Source organism: Typopeltis vanoorti, chromosome 10 (genome assembly GCF_054136105.1).
Source record: "Typopeltis vanoorti isolate ZY-2024b chromosome 10, IOZ_Tvanoo_1.0, whole genome shotgun sequence".
NCBI classification, from domain to species: Eukaryota; Metazoa; Arthropoda; class Arachnida; order Uropygi; family Thelyphonidae; genus Typopeltis; species Typopeltis vanoorti.
In genome coordinates this window covers 87,927,761-87,952,100 of record NC_143558.1, presented here as the reverse complement: position 1 = coordinate 87,952,100, position 24,340 = coordinate 87,927,761, and the positions used below count along the sequence as shown (strand labels likewise).

Genomic DNA, 24,340 nt, shown 5'->3' with positions numbered 1-24,340 from the left:
GCCTGTTGGCTCTTTATATTTTAAGTACTTTTTTTTAATATACACATTATTTAAGAAACTTACCTCTTGTAATTCAAGTTCATAAAATTTGTGTGTATCTGCATGGGTATTTGTAACATATTCCTGAATAAGCTGATATTCTTTATCTTCTTTATCAAGGACTGTTATATCTGTTTTCAGTTGTTTATAATGGAAATCAATTGGATTTTTATCAGAATCTGAGTGATCATCTTTTAGCAACCTATATGCAATTTCAATATCAAGCAAAGAGTCCAGCATTTCAATTTTGCTCTGTAAAATAAATACACTTTAAATTAAAAACTCAGTAACTCAAAGCTGCAATTAATTTATATTCTAATATTACTATTTTCATTTTTCTCAGTGACTAGCTTTAAAATTGAATTTATAATTTTTCTAATTGAATACAACTCCAAAACAGGAGTCTGATGATAATGTCTGGTTGAACAAGTGGAAAGATCTTTTTTCCCAACAGGTCATGGGTTTGCATCTCACTGCAGGCATGGATGTTTCTGCATGTCTAAATTTAGTTGGGCAATGAATTTCAGTGGCTGTTGTGAAACCACCATTCTATTTAACACAGGTCTGCAGTGGCTTTAAAATGTTCTGCCTAGTCTCTAGTGCAAGGTTCACAGAGTAGCTAATCCATAGCCATTCACAATACTGATGTCTGAGAAGCTGAACACCTTTTGTGAGTGGGATTCACTTAAAAAAAAAAAGACATTTTTTAAGTGATAAACATTTCGACTTTACAATTAAAAACTAACTAGTAAAGAATAAAGAAAACTTGACAAACGTGTACTCATCAAAGATGGAACATTAAAGTTGAGGCAACTTTTGAAATTACATATTACAAATTAAACTGTCTCAACACCATACTATATGCTCAAATCTATTTCAATCCCTTTTAAAAAATAGATGAATCCCATTAACATTAAGTACAAAACTTACTATGTCACCATGCTTTTTCACAAGCTTCTAGAATAAACCCAAACAACAAAAATATCTTCAGGTGACCAATGTTTTTGCTCTTCAAATTTATGCTCAAGACATCCATTATTGTATATCACCTTATTTTTTTTACTCTGTTATTACAGCTCAGTAACTCAGAAAGTAACTTATATCGAGCCTATACTTAAAAATATATGAATAAATAAAACGAGACAATTCTATATTAAAGTAATCTACCATTTTTCCAACCCTTCAATTATCAGAACATTGAGTTTAGATAATTAAAGTAATATTATGTGGTGCTCTACAGAGAAGTCGGTTGCCATGCGAGGGTCAGTTAATTGAAGCATCATTGTTTTGAAGAGCATGCAAACAGTACATTACTGCATTAAATCACTGAGCCATTTCTTTCTGTACTGTAGCTTCTCAATGTGATCATGATCAGCTAACAGATTTCTCATTTCTGATAATATTGAATAATAAATTTTTCTTTTGGTAATCATGCAGATGTCATGGGCTCTGATATACATCAGCAGCCATACGTGAGGGGAGGGCTGAAAAGTTCTGATAAACACCTAGAACAAAAATGATATTAAAGCAACTGATATAACCACAAGAAAGAACAAATCTTAAAACTTTTTAACCCCATGTTTCATCAAATTGTAATAATTTGAACTTTTTCTTTTAGGATATATAAGAAGATATGTAAGAGGTTTTCAAGAAATTTGAAGACACAGAAGTGTGCAGGCCGTCATCAAGTTTTTTGTGCTGCAAGGAAAGTCCACAACCGAGATTCACCAAACTTTGTGTGAGACTTTAGGGGATTATGTCCCAGCATATTGAATTTATTGACAGGTGGGTGGCCAAATTTAAAATGGCATCCTGAGACAACAGATTCCCCCAGGTCAGGAAGACCTTCCATAGCAATCACACCTGAAAACATCAATGCAGTGCACGCCATGATCCTTAATGATAGATGAATACCAGCCAAAATTATTGCAAAGCCTATGGAGATATCCAGGGAATGAGTTGGGGTCATTATCCACCAACATCTAGACATGCAAAAAATCTCAGCGAAGTGGGTCCCCAAATGTTTGAATGCCAACCGAAAGAGAGAATGTGTGCTATCATCTCAAAGGTTTTTGAGTCATTTTGAGAAAGTCCGTGCAAATTTTTTTGGCTTGTATAGTGACTAGTGATGAAACACAGCTTAATCACTATGACCAGAAGACCAAAAAACAGTCAATGGAAGTGGACACACAAAGGCTCTTCATAGCCAAAGAAGTTCCAAACTCAAAAGTCAGCAGGGAAGGTTACTGACATTGTCTTTTCGGATATGGATAGTGTAATCCATACCAAGTACCTCACAAAAAAAGAAAGTGTTACAGCAGCAGTTTATTCAACAGCTCTGAAGGAATTGAAGTAGGTGCTGAAGGAAAAACACTGTGGGAATCTGAGCAGAGGTGTGTTGCTTTTCCTGGACAATGCACCTAAGACATCTTCAGTACAGTTAATTCATACAATACCAGGGATCACATACAATGCGCATGCTTACGATGGAATCCCTCTATGTGTGCAGCAGTGTCTTATAGAATTAAATTAAAATACATCTGAAAAAAATAAAAAATAAAAAAAAAAGATTACATTAAAATGAGATAACATATATGAAAAATTATTTTACGCAATTTAGGATGACAATTTCCAAGACTTGAAGGATAGTAAGAACGTCATTGCGGTTCAAATTGGGTCTGTGAAGTAGGGCTTCAGCACTTTCTTTATTTCTATACGTTCATGTTTATATCAAGATCTATGTAGTAGTTTGGTCTTTTTCCAATGGATCCTATGGCTTGAGTTTTCAATTCCGTGTTGTGCGAGGGCAGATTTCTGCAGTTTGATAAGACAGATATGTCTTATCAAATGGATCTACCTGTCTGTCCATAGTAGGACAATTTCCAGGAACATGGGACCTCGTACACAGCAGGCAACACATCAGAGGTGAGAGTTTGTCTTTAGGAAAAGGTAACCAATTGTAGATCTGGTTGATTGGTTTGTAGGTAGCATCCAATTTATATTTCTTCATAATTTTTGAAAGACGTTCGGAGATGCCTTTGACATATGGTATGGGAATCCTATGGGCTTGTTCTTGTCTAGGTTGATGTTTGGGGAAGTGACTGATGATTTTTGAGTTGTTTTTGAATTGCATCAATTTTGTATGGCTGTATTTTTGATTATTTCCAATTATTAGTTTAAAGATTTTTCGGAGGAGTAGAATCTGTGTACTGTGGTTACTAATGATTTAATGATGCCAAATTTTTGAGATGGATGATGAGCCGAAGAATTGTGAATGTAGAGATCTGAAAATGTCGACTTACGATAGACAGAAGCGGAGATGGAACTGTCTTCTTTTCTTTGGAAGTGTACATCCAGGAAGGAGATATCTTGTAGAGATTCTTTTTCTAGCATGAATCGATGCAAGGATGAAGATGGTTGATTTTATCTAGAAACAGGTGTAGTTCTTGTTCAAAATGACCCCAGACAGCAAAGATGTCATCGACATATCATAGCCAGATTTTCGGTTTAGGATTAAACATGAAAATTTTCCACTGCAAGCATGCCCACTGTAAGTGATTCATTGCTGGTACTGTTTGAATTAATTGTACTGTAGATGTCCTATGATACTTAGGATGAAATATTTACTTATTAAAAATCTTATTACTGTGGTACACACAGTGGTTACGTGTTAAGGGATAGTTCATACCCAGTGGGTACGTGTATATGTTTAGTCATGAATGCTCCACAGGTTTCATTATACAACAAAATAATGATAAAAAATTTCATCAGATGATATCCTATAACACTCATTCACAAGTTTATAGATCTCTACGACATCATCTCTTTCTCCTGTTAACCAGTCTGTAGTCCGGACACTCTCAATCTGTCCTCATAATCTACATTCATTAATCCAGATGTAATTGCTGCAACTTTTCTTTGCGCCATTTACAAAGCTTCTTTATCCCCACTGAACCTAGAAGATGAAATCTGCAACACTAGTCCTCTTTTAAACTGGCAAAATGACTTACTTGACCTTAAATGTCAAGATTCATTTCAATATCACAAGTAATGTGCGAGTTGTTTTTGCAATGCAACTCTGAACGTCAAATTCCTACACACCATGTAGAAAGTTTATTTTTCACTTGGTCAGACTATAATAAATTTAGTTTAATCCTTTATCCAAGTGTGTGCAAACAAAGTTTGCGCCTGAAAGTATCTTCAGGACTGGGGTAAAGTGGTACAACACCGGGCAACTCCTTGCAAAGGTGGAGCAAGCTACCAACTCTCCTATCTCAGTATCTCCCATAATGCAAAACACATCTCCTTGCGGATATGTATAATGTTATGCAATAAGGGAAGGGCCACTACCCAGCACCACTTTACCCCAGTCCTGAAGATACCTTCAGGTGCAAACTTTGTTTGCACACACTTGGATAAAGGATTAAACTAAATTTATATCCTACACACCATAATGACTAGATCACTAGCCTCAGTTTCTTTATATTATAGCCATGCTAATATAATATGCCATTGAAAATCTCATCGTGCCAAAGTGCATAGCATTACACTTACTAACTTTGAACAGACAGTTATTATCATTTGCCTATATTTTCAGCCTATTCAAATCATTCTGTAAGTGCTAAATATCAGTAGCATCCCTGATTGTCCTGCCTATCTTTGCATCATCAGCAAACAATTGAAAACTATTAGATCGTTCCTAATGTCATTACTTGAATAAGTGAACCACTTATTCAAGTCATGAGCTTACATTTCAAATTATATTAGCCAGTTTATGAAACAGTCTTTCATGTGGTATCCTATCAAATGAATTAGCGAAATTCATCAGAATCGTACTGTATCCATTCCCTTTATCCAACTCAGTGGTAACATTGTTATAAAATATCAGCCAATTGCTAAAACATGACCTCCCTTTAGTAAACCAAAGCTATTCCTTGCAGAGTATCTATCAATCCATTTCTGTATGTGAATTCTTACCAACTTCTCTAATTCTAAAATTGTTACTACCACTCCCAAAATATTGACAGGTCAGCAGTTAGACAAATCAGTTTTTGCAACACCCTTGTACAATGGAACTACTAATATATTCTTTATATTCCTGTGGTTCAGACCTGGCACAAGCTGGTGTGATGAGGTCCTAGCCCTTACAACCCACATAGAAGCTAGATACAAAAAGGGTTTAAAATCAGATACTGCATTCATACTCCTAATACCAGCTTATGACACTATATAAAACAGCCAAAATAATCAACTGATAAAAAAACTCTAAAACTACTAAAAGAAACAGGAAAATAAAGTTTCATTTAAATTGAAAAAAAGCAAAACATTTATCCTATAGGATGGATTGCCAAAAAGATCTGTCCTTGCCCGACTCTATTTCAACCTGTACAAAGTAACATCCCTCCAACAGCCAGGCAAAAGTTAATCTATGCAGATCATATAGCAATTGCCACCCAAGACAATATCTTCCAAGGCTTTGAGGAAACACTGAGCAAAGATCTGAGCTTACTGCAGAACTGCTTTGAAAGCTGGAAACTATCCCTTAATCTCACCAAAACTGTTGTATTATCTTTCCACCTAAATAACCATGAGGCTCATAGAAAACTAAAAAATAAACTTCTGCAACAGGATTCTAATTCATGAAAGTAATCTTTTCTACCTAGTTATCACACTTGATTGTAGCCTCACATACTAACAATATGTGGAATAAACTCATTTAAAGACATCTCCCAAGACATCATCACAAACAAGCTAACAGGCACAACTTGGGGATGTAATGTGTCGTCTTTTAGAACAGCAGCCCTGCCTATGGTCCTTCCAGTGGCAGAGTATTAGTTGGCAATTTTCAGTCAAAGTCAGCACACAACTCAACATAACAATATACCTTAAGATTTACTTCTTTCCTATGGTTGCTTGCTTACTCTTTCCGGCATCACTAAATGCTTCTGAAGAGAAGCAGCTAAGAGCAAAGAAATGAATAAAATCAGAAATAACACACAAACCTTTTTATACATAAAGATATCTCTCTCTCTCCAACTCACTACCTTACCTTCATATCTACCACTTGGCTTGTGGAAATACCAGATGATGGTCCCAAGGACTGGTAGAGAAAGCTTGGCAATGAACTATAAACTACAAATAAGTACATGATCAGATCCAACTCTCAAACCTCCAGGATTCAATCTACTTGAGACCTCTAAACAGATTTACTGAACAAGGTTGCTGTGCCCAATTACTTCATCTGTGGGGAATTTCACAGTTATCCTTCTGCATGTGTGGTGCTGTGCAGACAATGCATCATATTAATGATGACTTCCCCACATATTCATCTTGTCTAACTCAATGGTAACATTATTATAGAATGTGAGCAAGTTGTTCAACATGACCTTCCCTTACTAAACCTATGCTGCGTTCATTGCAAAGTATATTCTCTGTCAACTCATTTCTGAATACAAGCCATTACCAACTTTTCCAAAAGCTTTACCATCACTCCAGAGATACTGATAGGTCAATAGTTGGCTATATCAGTCTTTGCATCACCTTTATTAATATGATTAAGAATATGATTTTAATCATCAGCTAGAGGAGATGTTAGACCTAAACATGTATGCTTTTCTCTTAAGAGAACTGAAGATTTTAATCCCACAACTCAAAAAAAAATCAATGGAAAAACTCACACTATTTCAGAAAATAAGTTATCAGTTAGTTCAGGAATAGAAAATTGTGGTATTTGAATTTGACCATACCACCATACACCAGCTCTGAAATTGTCATTCACCATTAACTCAACTACTCTTGAAAACTAAAGGTGGAGTGATAATTTCCAAATATTAGTCAGGGTTAAAAAGCCTTACTGGAAATGAAACATATCAGTGTATTTATTTATATAGCACAACTTACAATTCCAACAGCCAACTCATAACTTTAAAAAAAATCTCTGTACAATGTCCCATTTACACAACACTAAGTCAATTTTCACTGTAATCTGCACTGTATTCTACTCTAATAACTGGGAATTTGACCTACTGAATTATGCAGTATAGCCAGTGAAATTTTTTATACTCCCTGACCAATGCATTTTTCATTGAACCATATACAAACACCAGCTGCCTTTACACGTCAAATTTCTGACAGCTTAAAAAAAATCTACTGTGAAATTCACTGTAGAATTCCAGAAAATAACATACCAGTTATAGTTTCAAAGTACACAATGGTTGCTGCTATCTACTATACTTTCATTCTGAAGTCCTGAATCCAAAAGTTTTGCTTCCAACTTTTCTTAGCTCCATTTCAAGTATATCTGATAAATCTTACATGGAAGAATCAGCAGGAACCTGCTATGTATTAAGCTTTATTTCCCGTTTTACAGATAATTACTATAAAAGCTCTAATCCTATCATCTGGAATTCAGTCTTCTGCCCATACCTACTGAATTATGCAGAATTGTCATGGTAACATTTTTATACTCTTGTACTCGGGCATCTTTGGTTGAACCATATACAATAATTTTAGTCCAGCTACTTTTCCATCCACATTTCTGATGGCTTTACTGAAATATTCTTATTACACCATTTCTTCTGCATATTTTCTATCCATATTCTGTCACTACCAAATCTTTTTCTCGTGGAAAGGCTTAGACTTTGGTTATGCTTTTACTAAATAGCTTAAGGAAATTACAACGTATACTAGGATATACATTAAAATAAATTTTAATACACTTCCAATATTTCAGAAACATCACTTTGCCATTTTCACAGGAACTTAAAAACAAGACACATGTGCGCAAGTACAACAAACAGTAAATGAGGAATGAAGCAGGAAGCTATTCTTTCTCCTAAAAGTCCTGATGGTGCTCCCAGGAGGGCAATGTTGGTATTCTCGGGCGATTGGGCTGAAGGTCTTCTGATGTAGGTTTCCCAAATTTGGGGCAGTCTCATGCTACCAAATTTGTTGAGGTTTGGATTGTTTCTTAGGGCTGAGGCTGATTCCATGAAAAGTCTTTCGTATTTGAATTTACTACGGTGTATTATCATCGCTTTCTTCCACCGTATTCTAGGGTGGGTATCCAGCGCATGGTCTGCAAGACCAGAGTGGCTGTATTGGTGAAACTGGATGTAGTCCTTGTGTTCTGAAATTCTGATATTAGCTGTCCTGCCTGTTTGGCCAAAGTAGGACAGCTTACAACTGCAAGGGATCTGGTATACGCCAGGTAGGTCCGGGGGGGGGAGGTTGGTCTTTAGTAGAGCAGATAAGGGATGCCAATTTTTTATATGGTCTGTAACAAGAAGTTAAGTCATGTTTTTTTAGGATTTTTGTAATTTTTTCCGAGGTGCTTTGGATATAGGGTACGGTGATGGATTTAGAGTAATCCTTGTTGTGAGGGGGTTGTGCTTTATTGGTTTCAATATTTTTTGGATTTTTTTTTTTTTTTGGGGTGGGGGGGGGGCATTGGCTGAGAAAGTGTTGAGAATGTGGTTTAGTTCTGTGGTTAGGGCATTGTCATTTGAACAGGTAAGTTTAGCCATGTTGTGTAGCGTCTTAATGACTCCATATTGTTGTGGGGGGGAGGGGGAGGGGATTGTTGGTGAATTTATCGGCTGTATGGGGGTGGGTTTTCTATAGACTGAGAAAACCAAGGTTTCATCAGGATGGAGGTTGAGTAGTGTATCTAAGAAAGGAAGGAAGGCAGTTGTTTTTTTCTTCTTCGAAGGTGAATATGATTCTGGGGTGTTGGTTGTTTACGTGTGTTAGGAAGGAGAGGAGCGCATCGAAGCAATGTGGCCAAATAGCGAACACATCATCAACATAGCGAAGCCATATGGTTGGTTTTTGTGGGGCAGAGTTTAAGGCTTTCTCTTCAAAAGTCTCCATATAAAAGTTGAACTGAAATAGGTCTGTGATATTGGGAGGAAATTTAGCTTGGATTAGCTCTAAGGATTCTTTGAGTGGGACATCTGTGAATAAGGAGGAGACATACCCCCATAACTCCATACCCCCCCCCCAGTATTTAAGGACTCCCAAAAATATATAAGGAAAATGTGCCATTACATCCCATAGTGGATGGCATTGATTTCCCCACATACAAATTAGCTAAACATTTGGCCAAAGCTCTCACACACTATACTGGCAACACACCTTCACACATAAAAAACTCAGTCCACTTCGAAGCCAGCACAGAAAACCTTACAGTCAAACACAATGACGTAATGGTCAGTTTTGATGTCTCCTTATTCACAAATCTACCACTCAAAGAATCCTGAGCTAATCCAAGCTAAATTTCCTCCCGATATCACAGCCCTATTTCAGTTCACAACGAACTCCGGCTATTTTGTTTGGCAAGGAAAATTCTACAAACAAATAGAGGGGACAGCCATGGGTTCTCCCCACCCTTGGTCAACTTTTATATGGAGAGTTTTGAAGAGAAAGCCTTAAACTCTGCCCCACAAAAACCAACCATATGGCTTCGCTATGTTGATGATGTGTTCGCTATTTCGCCACATGGCTACAATGCCCTCCTCTCCTTCCTAACACACTTAAACAACCATCACCCCAGAATCAAATTCACCCTGGATGAAGAAAAAAACAACTGCCTTCCTTTCTTAGACACACTAGTCACCCGCCAGCCTGATGGAACCTTGGTTTTCTCAGTCTATAGAAAACCCACCCATACAGGCCGATACATTCACCAACATTCCTACCACCCCTCCTCGCAACAATATGGAGTCATTAAGACACTACACAACAGGGCTAAACTTATCTGTTCAAATGACAATGCCCTAACCACAGAACTAAACCACATTCTCAACACTTTCTCAGCCAATGGCTACTCCCCCCCCTAAAAAAATATTGAAACCAATAACTCTCCTCCTCCCACAACAAGGATTACTCTAAATCCATCACCATACCCTATATCCAAGGCAAATCAGGAAAAATCACAAAAATCCTAAAAAAACATAACTTAACTTGTTACAAACCATATAAAAAATTGGCAGCCCTGATCCGCTCTACTAAAGACCGACCCCCCCCCCCCCCGGACCTACCTGGTGTATACCAGATCCCTTGCAGCTGTAAGCTGTCCTACTTTGGCCAAACAGGCAGGACAGCTAATATCAGAATTTCAGAACACAAGGACTACATCCAGTTTCACCCATACAGCTACTCTGGTCTTGCAGACCATGCGATGGATACCCGCCATAGAATACGGTGGAAGAAAGTGATGATAATACACCATAGTAAATTCAAATACGAAAGACTTTTCATGGAATCAGCCTCAGCTCTAAGAAACAATCCAAACCTCAACAAATTTGGTTGGATGAGACTGCCCCCAAATTTGGGAAACCTGCATCAGAAGACCTTCAGCCCAATCGCCTGAGAATACCAACATTGCCCGCTAGGGAGCACCATCAGGACTTTTAGGAGAAAGAATAGCTTCCTGCTTCATTCTCATTTACTGTTTGTTGTACTTGCGTGCACGTCTTGTTTTTAAGTTCCTGTGAAAATGGCAAAGTGACATTGCCGAAATATTGGAAGTGTATTAAAATTTATTTTAACGTATATCCTAGTATACGTTGTAATTTCCTTAAGCTATTTAGTAAAAATACCAAATCTTTGTGTTTCGATGTCATGGATAACTTAATTTTTTATATCACATTTATTATCTCTAAATCCGTTTCCAGTATTCTTTCCTTCATTTCTGTCCCCCCCCCCCCCCCCCACACACACACAAGGAAACCACAGAACATTTTGCAACTTTTATGATAACTGTCTGTGTGGTTAGCCAAGTAGCTATGCGCTTCGCAACCATATGCCACAGAAAGGAGTGTCCTAGGTTCAATTCTGTTGACGATGTAAGGAGCTCAAGGATCTTTCTCAGACATCGCCAAGTTAGCCAGTCTTGGGTGTGGAACCACAGGGTTTTTCTCCTCAGTTTATCTGGAGTTTTTCCTCCTGCAAGCAGGCAAAGTGGCCCCGTGAACACATGCTTCTACAGACACAGGATACCTCCAGGAATAAGGAGTAATCAACCTATTATGTAGGATTTCGGTTCTGAATGCCTACACGGTAAAATGTGTAGGTTTATGTATTAGCATAAATCAGGATGATAATTATCTTCTATAGCTTGACTTAAATACCCTCTCTTATAACTTCTGATTGGTCAGAATTAATTTTACTGTCAATGCACTTTAAGGACTCTTTGTGACTTTACTTGCAGGAACTTACAATATCATGACTTCTTTTTAAGTCCAGTGAAGTTTTCTAACCTTGTTTTCTACCTTTGCAGACAACTGTACCACGTGGCTCACTAAATGAATGTTTTCGTCAGTCAGCCAATCAATCTCTAAGGTGTGGTTCTTGTTTTTAAATCTTTTCACATAATTGAATGTGTCTGTTTGTGAATTTCATTATGCAATACTGTTTAAAGTGTTTTCACATAGCATCAATGTGTATAAGGAAAATAGCAGCTAAGGCTTCCATATTTACTAAGTTCAGTATGAGGAATTTTGTGAAATGTGTGTTCAATATACTTACCAAAAGAGTGAACGGTTTATGGCATGCACACGAGAGAGAGAGAGAGAGAGAGAGAGTGTATGCTAGAAATGCTCCGTGAGCGAATATTTCTAACAGTCATGTTAGTCATGTCAAAAGTAGGTAAATATGGTAAATAATATTAATGGTGTAAGTCCAGATAGTAAAAGTGCTGTAGAGAAATGTAGTGAAAGGAATGAGTGACAGTGAATAAAACATCAATGAAAGTATGAAACAAGTGGCTGAATGTAGTGTGAAGGATGAGGTGACAGTGAGGAGAGAAACAGCATGCTTATGTTTATTCCTTCCGAGAACAAAATGAGCTTGAGTGACTGACTTGAGAAACAATTGGTGTGTGTGTGGAACAGCAGGTGGGAGAATGAAAGAAAATGTGAATGGTAATAGAATGAAAATGAGAGAAATTGGAAATAAGGAGAAGGTATTGTACAAAGATACAAAGATTTGATAAAAGGCATACTTAATGAGAATGTAAAGAAAACATGTTTCCTAAGTGGGAAGATCAAAGGGGGGTTAGTAAAGCTGTTAGTCTGCAGAGGGAAGAAGTGTAAGATAACTGTTTTGGCAGACATGAATGAATTGAATGGTGAGAAATACACAATGAAAGAAGATGTGAAAGTGTTGATAGAAAATAGAGAGAGAAAGTGACAAAGTAAAGATGATGAGGCTGCTGCCTCAGTATGACAGTACTGCACTGAGAAGAAAGGCCACGACTGCTAATGCATCAATAAGAAGACAGTGTAAGCAGGGCCGGTTTTATCACTAGGCAATCATCTAGGGGCGTTAAGCTTCAGGGCACCAGATTTTGCTACATGGTTCGGGAAAAAATATATAGGGACAATGTATAGGGGAGTGCCTAAATTTTCTTTGCCTAGGGGCATCAGACACTCTCGGACTGGCCCTGAGTGTAAGAGATGGTATGCAGTGAATACAATAGACAAAAGGACTTGTTCATGCCAGACAGACTGCATTTCACTTGGAGTTAGATTTTTTTTTTTTGGTGGGGGGGGGGGTGTTCGGTGATAAGTTGGAAACACAAAATCAGAGAAACTAGAAATGAATCTGCACAGTTGCATTATCACTGGAACAAATGAGTGTACATACAGAAATTATAATGCCATGCTGAGTGCAATTTCATCAATTGGAATGGATTGGTAATGATGTTATGCAAATGTAACCAAGGGCCCAAAGAGAAGATGAAATGATTTTACATGAATGCCAGAAATATCATAAATAAAGAAGACACATAAAAAGAAGTTAGGAAGGATTTTTAGGTCCTGAAAGAGATATTTCATTCGAAGCTATCTGCTTCAAAGCCAATGTAGCCTGAGTGCAGGCTGAGCAATTATTATGGGCGACTTCAACTATGGAGACATAGACTGGAGGAAGGGAAGATGCAAATGCAATTTATACAGTTATTAAAGAATAGTTATATGAAACAGCAAATAACATAGGGGATCAAAGGTCTGAGACTGCTGGATCTCGTAACAGCATCTGAAGATGTATCCATAACCACGGTAGACAGTTTGCTTCCAGCAAACTGTCCATGCAGCTGTGCATTTCTTGAATAAGTTATTCAAGTAAAATACACTCTTATTTAGAATTATTTTATTATAATGTACATTTGTGTTGCAAAGTATTGAAATGGTAAAAGTGGCAAAGAGAGAATGTATATGTAAATAACTGTGTAAAGTACATGTACTGTCCGTGTTTACCATTTTTGACATCACAGTAGAGAACAATTCTGAAACCTGAATTATTTTTCTTCAGTGTGCATAGAGAATTTTAGACATATAAGGCAAGAAAATAATGAAGAGGAGTGTGGAGTAATAATGTTTCAGTAAAGTTTTTGGAAGATATTTACTCTGGACAAAAGCATATGTTGACAACATATTACCAAACATAGAGCAAAGAACTTGGATGTGACCAATGCAATCCACATGATGTCATGCAACATTTCTTTGACTGTTAACAGAAAATGATGAGAAAAAAAAACAGCTAGAGAACTGACAGGGGAAAGCATAGCACTGAGAGAAAAGTCAATTTAGAGTATGGAATAATTTGGATCCAGAATTTCCACAAATTTAAGAAGTGCATGGACACAGTCTGTTAATGGCAACTAGCATATCCCAATATTTTCAAGCTGTTTCTTATAGGAATTTGTTCAATTGAAGTAAAGGAACTATTAATAATTCCTACTGTGATTGATTGGAATAGAAGCAGAATTGCTTCTTAACTACGGGAAGGCAGGACTGTTTTGGTTCTTCAGTTAAGCTCCTCTCTCATAGTCAAGATGAAATGGATGATTACCAATACCTTAAACCCCGAATACTGAAAACAGGCAATTCATGTAATTAAGATTCTGCTCTATTTAGCTCACTCAGAATTGCTGAAGATTTCCATCTAGTTGTTTAAAGTGTATAATAAATTTAGTTTAATCCTTTATCCAAGAGTAAGCAAACAAAGTTTGCGCCTGAAAATATCTTCAGGACTGAGTTGGTGGATTAATAGGATGCTATATCTTGGCCAACATATATATCATTATGAGTTGATTAAACTTTTTATAGCTGAGAGAAAGTGTGTTCAAGTGACTTGATATTTTAATTCTTGAGATAATGATTTCTCTTTGCATGTATATAATAAGTATAAATAATATTTGATTCATTAATTTTATATATATATATATATATACTTGGAGTAATCACTGACTTCAGCTATAATACACGATTAAGTTTCCTTTGAAAGGAATTAATAATTATTACAAATAATTAATATTATTAATTTATCATTACTAATAGCAAATAATTAATTTGCGATCAGTAACAGAGTTTTCACAGGAAACAAACTGGCTGGCCTTTTGGCAAATATGATGGATGATTAAATACCATGAGAAAAATATTCACTTCATCACTAAGCATCACGTAGCGCAATTGGAAGAATGATGGTACATTGTGCCCTTCAATTAGAATAGGCCTAAGTTTGATTCTCGTCGTGACAGGAGGAATCTTTATGTGGACTTTTTCAATCGAAGGTGAGCTAGCCAATCTCATACGCAGGCAGCAGGGTTTTTCATCCTGCATACAGACAAATCAGCCCTTCAGAAAACACGTAATTTACAGACAAAAAAATACTAGTTGTGGCGGTGGGCAGTAGATGGAGATGAGTGGTAGTAGAGGTTTGGTGTAGTGGTGGAGACAGTTGTATGGTGGGTGCTGTCCTGCGATGAGTCTTCGGACTCCTTGGAGGTGTCATGAATAATAATAATCATATAAGAAATGTACACAGTCTTGTTCTAGGACAGTAGTTCCCAACCTTTTTCAACTTGTGTACTCCCTTTTAAATCCATTTCTATAAATTGTACCCCTTATTTTTAAAATAGATGTTTTTAAATACTAACATTTATTGTTCCATAACTAAAGTTTTGCATTATGTTTACTTTACTTGTTTTTCTGCCATTACTGATTATTTTGTGTACCCCCAGGGATACACGTACCACCAGTTGGGAACTGATGTTCTAGGAGGTTGTTCAACATGTTTAATTCGCAGTCAAGAAAGGGTTTATGTGGACCTACGAAGCTAGTTAATGACAAGCTTGAGTGGCAGCTTGGAGCAATGCCATGTCATAAGAAACCACAAGGAAAGAATGTCACTAGTGCATGCATTCGAAGTGATTAGGGATCGTTTGAGAGAAACAGTATCATACTGCATACCACAGTCAGGAGGAAAAACCAAATGAAGGTTATGTGGATAAGTAGATATATAAGAACTACAAAAAAAAAAAGAAAACACTGTGCAGGGAATATAAAGAAAAAGGTGATCAGCATACACACAAGAAGTACAAAGTGGAAGCGAGAAGGTTGAATAGTATGGTAAGAACAGTCAAATCAGATTATGAGAAAAAATTAGCTCAGCAGGCCAAAGTAAATCCAAAAGAGTTTTTTGTATTATGTAGCAAGTAAGAATGCTTTTCAACAATTCAACGTCATCTAGTGGGACTGGATGGCAAGTTGCATGTGCTAAGAGAATGTGAAAGAGAGCGGAAAGAGGGGTTTGGCAGTTCTAAAAAAGAAGTGGCAAATTACAGGCCAGTTTTCTCAGAAGTGGTGGTTAAAGATAAAATTCGGTAATGGGTGGATAGGAACAGAAAACAAACATTAAGAAGGTAGGCAAAATATTCTTGAGGATACTGAAAAAGCTTAGAAATGGAGGAACATTCCAGATAAATGGAGTATAGCACTCATATCACCTATCTATTAAAAGGGAAATAAAATTGAATGTAAGAATTATAGAAGAATTTCCTTACTGTGTTCCTGGTAAGATTTATGAAAGCATAAATCTTTGAGAAAAGGTCGAAGACTATGGAAAGGCAGCTTGGAGAAAAGCAACCTGGATGCAGACCAAATACAGGTTGTCAGGATCAGATTGATTAGAATTTTCAGGTTATCATATCAGTACTGGGAAGGTGGCAATGGAATGAAAACGGCAAAATAGTCTGTCTTGTAGCCTCCCATTGCAAAGAGGAGGCTACAAAACAGATGAAGCTAATTAAAGGCCAATCAGAACCTCAGGAGGCTAGGATTAAAGTATTAGAGAAATTGGTAAAAGATTGGTAAAATTGAGTGGATAGGAATATGACAGGAATAATTACCCGTGATAACATGGTGCGAAGGGTGGTTCTTGCCTTAGTCATCTACTTACTTTGATATAATAAAGCGACAAAGGAGTTGGATAAGGAAAATGTCTTCTTAGTGATATTGCAAGACTTTCCAAAGGCATTTGACAAGATTTCACACAAAACTATTGCATAAATTGGAAGAAATGGGGATGGATATGAATCTGGTGATCTGGATTACAGAATAGCTGATGGGCAGATATCAAAGAGTGCTTTATGGAGGAGTCCAGGAGAAGGCAAGCGACCAGTGCTGTACTACAGGATTCAGTACTTGATTCTCTGTTGTGTAAGTAGTATATCAATGATGACATACCCCTGAAAGCATGACATGCCATCATATTGTACCATCATTTTGTTTTTCATTTAATCCAATACAGAATGTAGTTAGGTGGCTAAATCCCAAATTACTAGTCCATCCTCATTCATTTAGTATCTAGGTAAATAGTTTCTACCAATGGAGCATACACACATGAAGGTGGGATTTGACATTAGGTCAGAAGATCCAAGTGGTCCTGTACATTCCTTTAAAGATTATGAGGAGGCATCTTCTGATTTATCTAACACTGAATCTTACGTGATTCTCATATTTTATTCCTTTAGACTCAGAAATGGATATATAGTAACTGCCTTCATAAGTTAGTAACATTGTGAAAAAAAAAAGTATTTTATGTTGGAAAAAAAACAAAAAAAAACATACTATCTACATGCCTCATCCCATCATTATAATAGACCTCAAATATTGGATATTATTTCACACTAGGTTTAAATCAGCACTTGCCATAAACAGCGAAACCTCCTATTGAAAACCTATCATCTTTAGAATGAGCTGTTCTATAACCTTAGAAACAATTCTGACATAGTGATCCTGCCTGCAGACAAAGGAAGCACTACAGTTATCCTTGACTTAGATGATTATGACTATAAAGTTAGACATCTTAATACTGACAATTACTCCATTATGGATCATGACCCTACTAAAGAGCACCAAAAACCCTTTGAAAACAACTTATGAATTTAACAGAAAAACCAGACTAGCTCTCCATTCTCTCCCTCCATGTCTGTATGGGACCCCCAAAATTCATAAAGGAGATACACCTCTGTATGTCCAATAGTAGAAGGGGATAGATTCTCTGACATACTTTCTTGCCAAACATCTAGTTAAACTATTAAAGGGCCTGACAGAACAATCACCATCCTTTATTAAAAACTCAGAGCATTTTGTTTCAAACATCAGCAATATTATCCTTGATGGACATGACATTTTAGCAAGCTCTAATGTAGTTAATTTGTTTACCAATGTTCCTACTTATCCTTTTCCTTTCTTTTAGTGTTGCATGGTGATCAGCATTCATTTTAGAAATTATGGACTTTACGACAGTGTTATAAATAACTATTTTAATTTCGCAACATTTCGATCTTCATATTAATATCATCATCTGGAGTATATACAAATATACAAGGACAAGCTGAGTTACATTATACACAGTAAGCTAAAAAAACAATGATTTGATCACAGGTTAATCTACTGGCATGACTTCTAGTGAAAAAAAATAAAATAAAAAATACAAATAATTATTTAGAAACTACATCAAAACTAAATTCTATTTAAGACAATATAGGAAAAAATTCTTTCTTATAGAAGATAGTCTTCTTTCAGTAACAATGACGTCCTATTTTTAGCATCACAATTGTTATTTTAGATTTAGGATTCTGGATTATCTACAGTCCTATTTATAGTTAACTTTTAGAGAGAAAGGTTCTGTGGGTAGAATATGTGCCTTCCATATGCTTGGGATTTTTTGACCATCATTACTGTTCAGATTCGGGTAGTAGATAAGAATCTCACAAGCTTGCTTAAATTTGCATTCATACCATGCTTTCGTGTGATGTAAACAACTGCTGCTTTATTAGTCAATTCTATGTAAAGTGTTCAGGGCAAGGTCAGAAAGGCCAAAAACACCATACATCCCCACAGAAAAAATGAATACTTCAGTATCCACTGAAAGTAAATTAAACTTGCTAACTGACCCTAACACATCAGATGTATTGAATATTTTACCAGAGGAAGCAATGAATCCTGGCCGTCCATTCCTCCAAAAAACAATTGATAAATATAAAACTGATAAAGGTATCAGTTTTATATTTATCTGGTTTTTGGAAGGTTGAGTGCCCTCAACCTTCCAAAAACCAGAAAGTCTATAAAGCCAAAACAATAGGAAAATTTTTTATAATGAAACTGTTATGAGTTTAACCAGAATATCAATGATGTCAAGATTTTGTTGCAGAAATACAAATCTTTCTGTTTCTGTCTACAGGAAACATACTTAATACCCAATGAGGACCTTAATTTAAGGAATTTCACTGTTGTAAGCAAGAACAGAACTAGAGGTAGTTCTGCTCATGGAGGAATAGCTATCCTAGTGGACAGTCATGCTCCTTTCCATCATGTCCAACTTAATGCTGCTCTAGAAGCAGTAGCATTCACTATTAACTGTGGAATTTCTTATTACAGCATGCTAAATTTATTTATCACCGAGTGCTGAGTTAAATGAAATCAATCTTAATAACCTTATCTTGCATGCCTAAACCATACTTCTGATGGGTGACTTTAATGGTTAAAATATTCTGGGAGTTAGTGCCAACACAAACAGATGAGGTCGAATGATTGAAAGAATCCTTGACAATAATGACCTCTCCTTTTTGAATAATAGACTCGATACTTTCTTCCATATGCCTACCTGCTCATATTCTGCAAATGATCTTACGATCTGCTTCCCTCCCATTCTTCCACTGCTCACGTGGGATGTCAAAGAGAACATATATGAATAAATAAATGTACACATCTATACAGAATAGCCAGATAACAAAACGGGGAACCCATGGCAGTAAGCTGTATCTGCTTGTAGAAATTCTGCAAGGATATGTCAAAGTTGTCTTTTGTCAAAACTGTTCATTAAGTCAGTACAGTGAAGGGTTAGGTTTTCTACACTCAATTTAAAAGTGAGGAATGTTGTTTATGTGTGAAAGAATGTTGCTAATAACCTGAGAAGGAATACTTTGGGTAAGCGTTTAGCTAGTTCATATGTGGGTGAGTCAACTGTCAACAACTGTGGCAAAATGGTACATTTACTTTATCAAATTTTGGCAGCCCATATCCACATGGACTTTGAAATTATTAAGCTTTAATTTGTTGGAATTTCCATTTGAAATGTGGTGACATTTGTTAGAAGTCTGAATGGTTCTGATCTATATGTTAGAGGTATCACAGTTTAACTGGCAGCAAGTAAACCTGTCTTTCAGTAGGCAGCTATTTTTTGAGCATAACTTGATGGTAGAAAAATGACTAATGCACTACTCATATTTGCTTTTGTGATTATTATTATTATTATTTTGTGTTTTTTTAAGCTTAACTAAGACTTTAAATTCTTTGTTGGCAAGATTGCTTTTGGGAGAATATTAACAGCATGTAGCACATACGTGCTGCTAGTATGTGCAGGCTGCCAGATGTGGCAGCCTACACATACTTTCTATTGTAAATGTTGCTTATTTGTTGCATGTATCTATACTATTCTATGATTTCCCTGATGTTCCTGATTTAACTTTGGAGAATTAAATTAATAATTAAGCAGTCAGTTATTAAGTCTTCTATGTCATTTCCTGAAATAACAATATCTATTACTCTTTTTTGGCACTATTATCAAATAGTCCTCCTTGTATTTTTCTCATTCTCACTTTCTAATGTAAACGTTGCTTACTTGTTACATGTATCTATGCTATTCTATGGTTTCCCTGAAGTTGCCGATTTAACTTTGGAGAATTAAATTAATAATTAGTGGATGTGCAAATTCAGGGAAACTAGATTTATTAAGGGAGGGGGGGGTAGATATGCAGACTTTAGGGGGGCAGTTAAGTGTATGAATGAGTATATTATGCCCGAGCGAGTACGACGGACAACAAATCAGAATGGGATAGTTAGTATAAGGCATCAAGGTAGGGTTGGGACTAATGGAAGTCTTAAATTCATGTACACTAATGCTAGGAGTATTAGGAACAAGAAGGAGGAGTTTTTGGCCATGGTTGGCACTTCCAGACCACAGGTTATTGGTAGTAGTGAATCATGGCTGACTGCAGATAATATAGCTAGTAGGATTGAATGTGATGGGTATAGTGTGTTCAGGAATGACAGGGATAATAAAATGGGGGGAAGGAGTATTGTTGATGACAGCTGATGAGCTGCAGCCAAGGAGAATAGAAGTTGAATTGCAGGATAGAGAAAAGAGCACATTTGAGGCCATTTGGTGTGAGATTGTGGCTAGCAGAACTAAATATACAACTGGGTGCTGCTATAGACCAGGTGATGGAAAAGATGGTGGTGACAGTATGCACAAGCAAATAGAAGAAATGAGTGGAAGGAGGATAATTATTATGGGAGATTTCAACTATGGTTGCATTGATTGGAGTGAGGAGAGGACACATGGAAGGAAGCAATTGGATTTTATGCGGTTATTAAGGGATAACTATCTGCGACAGCATGTAATGGAAAATACTAGGGGTCAGAGAGTGCTTGACCTAGTAATTACATCTGAGGATTTGGCTGTAACAAATATGACCACACTGCCACCAATTGGTGAGAGTGATCATAGGGTCTTGATTTGGGAGGTGGCTAAAGGTGTGGAATTTTCAATTAAGACAGGGTACATGTGGAATTATCGGGATGGAAAGTATGACAAGCTTAGGAGTTTGATTGGTTCAGTGCCATGGCATGTACAACTGCAAGGACTAGAAGTTGATAGTGCATAGGAAGCAGTTAGTGCATGAAGCAATGGCTGACTGTATACCTAGAGTCTGAATAATAAATCAAGTAGGGGTTAAATGGATGAATAAACACCATTATGCTTGAGCTGCAAAAAAAGAAACAACTATGGAGGGAATTTAAGGAGAAAGGTGACCGGCAGGCACATGAACGGTATAAAGCGCAGGCCAGAAGGGTGACGGGTGTGGTAAGAAAAGCAACAAAGGATTCCGAAAGAATAATGGCCATGCAGGCTAAAGAGAATCCTAAACAGTTTTTTAGATATGTAGCAAGTAAAAGGAAAAATGTACATGTCAGAATGATTTTGAAGAATGCCGATAGTAGGGAGGTAACTGAATCAGTTGATATAGTTGAGTTACTGAGTGAGCACTTTGCAAGAATATATCATCCAGGTGGTGACATTGCAGAAACGAATAAACCAGTAGATTATACGGGAATTGTGGTGAATGAAGTGGAGGTGGGTAGTCTATTGCATAACCTCAATGTCAATACATCTGTGGGATTGGATGGTATACCAGGTCGTGTCGTACGAGAAGAAGCTAAAGAATTGTCAGTACCCTTGACCATTTTGTTTAATTTGAGCCTCAGGTCTGGGTTAGTCCCGAGGGGGTGGAAAGAGGGGAAAATAGTTCCACTGTATAGAGGTGGTTCCAAGACTGCTGTTGTAAATTACCGACCGAATAGCATATCAGGAATCATTGTCAAGTTCTTAGAGAAATTAGTCAAGAAAAGAATACAGGATTGGATAGATGAAAATGGGATATTGTATGGGGGACAACATGGTTTTGTGAAGGGTAGATCATGCCTCAGTAACTTGCTCACGTTTTATAACACAGTGATGGCTGAACTGGATAGGGGTAATGGGTTTACAGTGATACTACTGGACCTTGCCAAGGCCTTTGACAGGATACCACATGGAACCCTAATCAGTAAACTGGAGCAGATGGGGATAGATATAGGGTTGGTAAGATGGATAGGAGGGTGGTTGAAGGAGAGATACCAGAGAGTGGTTTATTCAGGAGTGTGGTCTAAAAGACGGTTTGTGACTAGTGGTGTGCCGCAGGGCTCTGTTCTTGGACCACTGGTTTTCAATTTGTTCATCAATGATATAGGAAAGGATTTGAGAGGAAGTGTTCACTTGTTTGCTGATGATGAAAAGTTGGGTAGAGCAATTGTGAGTGCACACAGGATGTCAAAATTTTACAGGATGATTTGGATAGTTTGTAAGACTGGGCTAGGAAAAATGGATGTCAATTTAATGTGGCAAAGTGTAAGGTTATGCAATTTGGGGTGAAAAGAATAGCAGCAGTATATCGCATTGGTGGAACCGTACTCCAGGAGATTGATGAGGCCAGGGATTTGGGAGTGTCGGTGGATAGGGAATTGACAGTTTAGGGGGGCACATTGCAAAAGTGACTAAATCAGCTCATCAAATCACTTGGCTTCTGAAAAATACTTTAACATGCAGAGACAAACAAGTTGTTGTTCCTCTGTATCGAGCCTTGATAAGACCCCATCTGGACTACCGTGCCCAGTTATGGGCACTAAGGTTTCTTTGTGATGCAGAGGAAGTGGAGAGGATCCAGAGACGAGTGACCAAGATGATAGCAGGTCTGTGGAATGAACCTTATGAGAATAGGTTGAAGATTTGTGGGTTGCAGAAATTGGTCGATAGGCAAAGGAGGTGTGATATGATTGAGACATTCAAATTACTGAAGAGTTTCTATAAGATTGATCCAGAAGATATTTTTGAAAATATGACTGGTGGTGGGAGGACTAGGGGCCATACATGGAAGCTGGGCAAGAGCATGGTTGACAAGGGTGTTAGAGCTAGGTTTTTTACTTGGAGAGTGGTGAATGAGTGGAATAAGCTTCCAGAGTCTGTTGTGGGTGCTACGACTGTGAATGAGTTCAAGGCAAGGTATGATAGATACTGTGTCAATGTCGAATAGTTGTTCTTGACACGATGTTAGGGCCTCCCTCGATGAGTCTGTCGACTCCTTGGATTTGCCCGGAACAACAATAATAATAATTAAGCAGTGAGTTATTAAGTCTTCTATGTCGTTTCCTGAAATAATAATATCTATTACTCTTTTTTGGCACTATTATCAAATTCAATATCATTCATCTTCACCTCCAAAAGAAATCTCAGTACGTTCAAAACTTCACACTCCTAACATATAAAATTTAATTTCATGACTAGCCTACTTTGTTTGTGGCAATCCATACTTTTTAATTTGCCTACCTCTGTAACCTATCGTTCCAACCATTCACTGAAATTTAGTGAATCTGGATTCATTCAAATCCAGATTCACTAAATCTGGATTTGACTACTTTTCAGGAGAGGAAAACAAAACAAAACAAAACAAAAAACAGGTTCATTCTTGAATTAAAAACAAATGCCTTCAAATTTTTGAATTAACTGCTGGAATTATTATCACCTTAGCACTCCTTTTAACTTACTGAGATAAATTTTGACCATCAGTTATAGATAATTATAATAGATAAACATTCATTTGATGTGAAAAATGTGTTTTTACACATTTGCTACTTTAGCATGGTGGTGACGATATAAGGACAGTTCCATCAAATTTGAATAAGAGTTGCAATATATATTATTAATATATAAGTTAGTAATTATTACATTATACATTTTACATTTTGCCAGTTATTAAAGAGAACAGAATATAACAGTGTGATGTGTATGTAAACTCAATATTTAGCACGTACGTACCTTTTCATAAAATGAATGTTTCTGATAGTATAATAATAAATTTCTATCATGTTCTATGTGAAGCATAGCTCCAATGTCTGTAGGACATTTTGCACTTACCTTCATTAATCTTCTTGAAGACTACCTTCAATAGGGACAGCTGTGTTTATTATGCTATACAGTTGTAGGTTGTTGTCTTGTCCTTTGAAAAGTCTTCAATATTTCCAGGTGCTCCTTGAACTGCTTTAGCTATGCCGATGATCTGTTCATATAGAGCTGTTGTTCAGGATTAGGGTCTATTCCTTGCAAGGCTGCTGTAATTGCTGGACAAGTAAAAATATGAGTGGGTGTCAGTTCAGTATTAGGGCAGTTGTTGCAGTTTCTATATGTTCTCATCATCCGTATTGATCTTCATTCCTCTAAAATGTCCTGTTTGGAATCCTGCTATCGTGGTGGCGGTCTTTCTGTCAGCATTGATTTCAGGAATTTGCTAGTGTGTTAGCATCAGCAAACACACTTAGCATTATCATGTCAGTTTCTTGGATGAGTTCTCTGGCCT

General features: G+C 36.9%; 1 protein-coding gene across 3 annotated transcripts in view; it reads right to left on the bottom strand.

The window, feature by feature from the left end:
- The window catches only part of Parp1 (Poly-(ADP-ribose) polymerase), a 583,272-nt gene that overhangs the window by 128,478 nt on the left and 430,454 nt on the right, over positions 1-24,340 (bottom strand). For all 3 annotated transcript variants that reach the window (XM_090399735.1, XM_090399736.1, XM_090399737.1), the window contains exon 20: positions 64-291. In XM_090399735.1, coding sequence (XP_090255861.1) covers positions 64-291 — 228 coding nt within the window. The remainder of the gene's footprint in view (positions 1-63; positions 292-24,340) is intronic.